The sequence below is a fragment of the Cheilinus undulatus genome, linkage group 19 (assembly GCF_018320785.1).
Source record: "Cheilinus undulatus linkage group 19, ASM1832078v1, whole genome shotgun sequence".
Lineage (NCBI taxonomy): Eukaryota > Metazoa > Chordata > Actinopteri > Labriformes > Labridae > Cheilinus > Cheilinus undulatus.
The window spans coordinates 5,728,737-5,733,201 of record NC_054883.1 but is presented as its reverse complement, the minus strand read 5'-3'; the positions used below and the strand labels follow the sequence as shown (position 1 = coordinate 5,733,201).

Below are 4,465 nucleotides of genomic sequence, written 5' to 3'. Positions count from 1 at the left end.
CTATATTTGAGTTGTAATTTCTTTGTTTTGTACCATAGTTATACTATTACACTGTACGGTATTGTAATTGTTTAATATGTTCGTGGTTTATGTTAGATCTAAATAAAATTGAAAATCCCAGAGCAGAGAATAATAATGACGCGGAGCGATGTCGCCCTCTGGTGGTGAGAAGAAACTCTGAATGACGTCAACTGTAACCCGGAAGTACTTTGGTATGTTTTTCCCTTTCGCACGTGTGCAGTGAACATTTAACAGCACTAACCAGCATGGCGGCGTGCAGTGTGGAAGCGCTGTTAGCTAAAGCTGAACAAGACGAGGCAGAGAAACTGAGAAGCATCTCCGTCCTCAAAGAGCTGGACCTCGAGTTTGACGTCGGAAACCTGCTCGCGTGCGACAAAAACCGCATCGAGTCTCGAGCCTTCAGGGAGCAGAAAAAGGAGGACTTTCTAAAGGCGTTAGCTCGTGACAACACGCAGCTGCTCATCAACGAAATCTGGAAACAGCCCACGGAGAGAGTCCAGGAGGCGATAGTGGCCAAACTACCGGAGCCTGCGACCCGCCTGCCCAGAGAAAAACCCCCACCCAAGCCCAGACCTCCGACCAAATGGGAAGAGTTCGCCAAACTGAAGGGCATACAGAAGAAGAAGAAGACCAACTTAGTGTGGGATGAAACTGCCAAGGAGTGGAGGAGGCGCTGGGGCTACAAGAGGGCCAAAGATGACACCAAAGAGTGGCTTATTGAGGTACCCGAGACTGCAGACCCCAACGAGGACCAGTTTGCCAAACGTGTCAAAGCCAAGAAGGAGAGGGTGGCGAAAAATGAGTTCAACAGGCTGAAGAACATCGCCAGGGCACAGAAAGTCAAAGTGCCCGGAGTTGGTCTGACCCCTAAAGCCCAGCAGTCCAAAGACGAACTGGCCCAGGCTGTGAGCGTGGCCAGAACCTCCACAGCATCAGTGGGACGGTTTCAGGACCGCCTGCCTAAAGAGAAACCACCTAAGAACCAAGGCAAGAAGAGGAAGTTCGAGCCCCTCATCGGTGACTTCTCCAGCGAGAAGAACAAACAGCTGGAGCTTCTGAAGGTACTGGACAGCAAGAAGCCAAAGCTGGACATCACCAAGGCTGTGAACAAACAGATGAGAGAGGAGGACAGAGAGGAGGCCGCAGCCAAACACAAGAGAGGAGCAGGCAAGAAGGGACGCAAAGGAAACATGGCAGGAAAAGGCAAAGGAAAGGGAGGAGGGAAGGGGAAAGGAGGAGGGAAGAGGAGAGGAAAACCTGGGAAACGCTGATGATGTTTGCGTCAGAACATTGGACTGGACTGAAAAGATGCTGCTGGGACACATTTTACCATTCTGTGGCCTTTTCAGTGTGCTTATCTGTAAATGTGTGTCCTGGTCTCTATGGAAACAAACTGATAAATATTTTAATATCAATGGAAAATACTGAAAAAATAAGATTATTAATTTCCCTTTCCCTCTTTGGTTTAAGTCAGACTTTATAAAATCACAGCTATGAAACATACAAGGCCTTTACAAAAAATATTTTGTCTTGTTAAAAAGAAATGTGAATAAAATAAGTACCATAAAAACTGAAGGGATGTAGTTTATGATGCGTTGGTTAATTCCAGGATGCCAGGGGTATGGAAGTAAAACAGTGATTTATAATTTTACAAGTCGCTGAATTTAGAGCACTGAATATTTATAAACTGAAAATATCTGTCTGAACTTAATTCCTCTGAAATCAAGCTATTGAACCAAAGCACTGAAAATGTATGCATTGAAATTGTCAATCTGTATTTTTTGCCTCTGAATTTAACTCTTTAAATTTTCAGTATCTAATTTTAAACCTAATTTTTCTGTGTTCAGAAATTAAAAAGACAACAATTCAATTTTGAAAAATGTAATTGGCAATAAACATAAGGTCTTTAACTAAAATATTTTCAGCTTGCTGAAATTTAACTGGATGAAATTCAACCGCAAAATTCAGTGTTAGCGAAGGACACCCAGGGGAGAGCAATCGATTCTGCATCAAGTCAAACCAAAATCCAGCCAATGACGCTGACCAACCGCTCTCGTCAGACCACACTGAATTTCGCAGTTGAATTTTAGCAAGCTGAAATATTTTAGTTAAATTTAAGACCTTATGTTTTTTGCCAATTACATTTAATACAGAATTTTTGTCTTTTAACTGTTGAACACAAAACAATAAGGTTTAAAATTAGATATTAAAAATTTAAAGAGTTAAATTCAGAGGCAAAAATACAGATGGACAATTTCAATGCACACTTTTTCAGTGCTTTAATTCAATAGCTTGATTTCAGAGGAATTAATTTCAGATAGAAAATTTCAGTGTTTAAATTTTCAGTGCTTTAAATTTAATGACTTGTAAAATTCAAAACCAGATTACACTGTTTTACTTCCATACAGGGATCTTAGAAAGTATTAGAAGTTGATAAATCAAGCAACAGTAAACACTTTAATGTATTCATCAATCAAGGTTATAGACTAGTTTCTATGTCTTTGTTTTTATATCTATATAAGACTCATGATCAATGAATTAAGATGTGCTGGTATTTGTTTCATTGTATGCTGGTGTAAATCTCATCCAGTCTAGACTAATGGAAGTTAATTATTAATATACATTTTTCCCCCTCAGCAGGCAGTTAAATGCATTATTTTCAAGCCATTCTTAATACAATTTTAGATTTAAAATACCAAGAAATCTATACATCATCATAGCAAAAATGACACAGCTCCACCTTAAAACAACATTTAGAGCAAAGGTTGTTTTTTGTATTTCTCATTGATCTCAAAGCTGAATTCTCCTGCTGGCCAAAGTGACCTAAATCTGATTTTTTAAACTCCAGTCTGATATTTTTACTGTCTAAACAGCATAACTCACGTTGAAATTTGAACTTTTCGCACCATCTTTTTTTGTACCACTGTCATATGTGAATCCATTTAAGTGAATGGAGGAGTCCGATAAAAGCCACATTTTAAAAAGAAATGTGAACAGAAGGGGGGAAAAGAGATCAGGGTTTTAAAAAAAATCTGAATCGTACATTAGGGTTTGAAGTGTAAATGCTGCCAAAGTGTCATCATTCTGAATCAGCCTCCTAAAAACACAGAGCAGAATCAGTTTTGTTTCTTACATATACTGTTGCTTTGGCAGAAATTCAGTTTAAAAGTAAAAGCAAAATGTGTGGGTTCAGATATCACTTTGTTCATGAAAATGCATTTTTAATAATTAGTTCAACGTTGAATAGCTTTATTTTACACTATCATGTTTATGCATTCTTAAAGGTTAAACAAATAATTTTTTTGTATCAGTTTGGTCGTAAGAATGAAATTTCCATGTTGTGATCAGCAGGATCCATTTATTCATTTTCCAACATTTCTTCTTACATTTGCCTGTAATAACACTCATCAGAAATATACATTTTACCAACCATGGAGAGACTTTTTGTGCCTTAAAGACCATGTAAAGTGAAAATAAATCTATTTTTAGGTTTGTTCTATGGTAGTTAAAAAAGTTAAAATTATGAGATTACAAGTCTAAATTACCAAAGAAAAAGTCAAAATTATGGGATAAAAGCTATTAATTATAAGATGAAACTAATAATTCTAAAATAAAAAAGTCATGATTATGATAAAAAAAAGTCTGAATAATAAAATAAAGATTAATAATTATGAAATAAAAAGTCTGAATTATGAAATAAAGATTCATAGTTGTGAAATAAAAAGTCTGAATTATGAAACAAAGATTCATAATTCTGAAAAAAGACTGAATTATGAGATAAAGATTCATAATTATAAGATAAAAAGTCAAAATTATGAGATTAAAAAGTCAAAAAACTGAGATAAAAAGTCAAAATTATAAGCTAAAGGTTCATAATTACGAGATAAAAAGTCATCATTCTGAAAAAAATAGTCTGAATTATGAAATAAAGATTCATAATTATGAAATAAAAAGTCTAATTTATATGATCAAGATTCATAATAATTAGATAAAAAGTCAAAATTATGAGACTTAAAAGTCAAAATTATGAGATAAAAAGCCAAAATTATAAGCTAAAAGTTCATAATTCTGAGATGAAAAGTCATAATCCTGAGAAAATAGTAGGAATTATAAAATAAAGATTCATAATTATGAAATAAAAAGTCTGAATTATGAAATAAAGATTCATAATTATGAGATAAATAAGTCAAAATTATGAGATGAAAGTCAAAATTATGACATAAAACATTAAAATTATGAGCTAAAAAGTCACCTCATAATTTCAACATTTTAACTCATAATAATGGCTTAGGATTCTTCTTTTTTAAAATTAATCTTCAAATTCATGAAAAATGAGGCAGTAAAATCTACTCCAGGATGGTGTGGGCGTGTCTGTTGAATAAACTGAAGCCACGCCCTCTCAGGAGAAAAACAATCCTCTCAGATTTAAAAAATGCTACAATCT

General features: G+C 35.2%; 1 protein-coding gene across 1 annotated transcript; it reads left to right on the top strand.

Annotated features, from left to right (window-relative positions):
- Positions 1-211: 211 nt before the first annotated feature.
- On the top strand, positions 212-1,596 carry rrs1 (ribosome biogenesis regulator 1 homolog). Its single transcript, XM_041813585.1, has one exon. The coding sequence runs from the start codon at positions 267-269 to the stop codon at positions 1,290-1,292; it is 1,026 nt and encodes a 341-aa protein (XP_041669519.1). The 5' UTR covers positions 212-266; the 3' UTR covers positions 1,293-1,596.
- Positions 1,597-4,465: the final 2,869 nt, after the last annotated feature.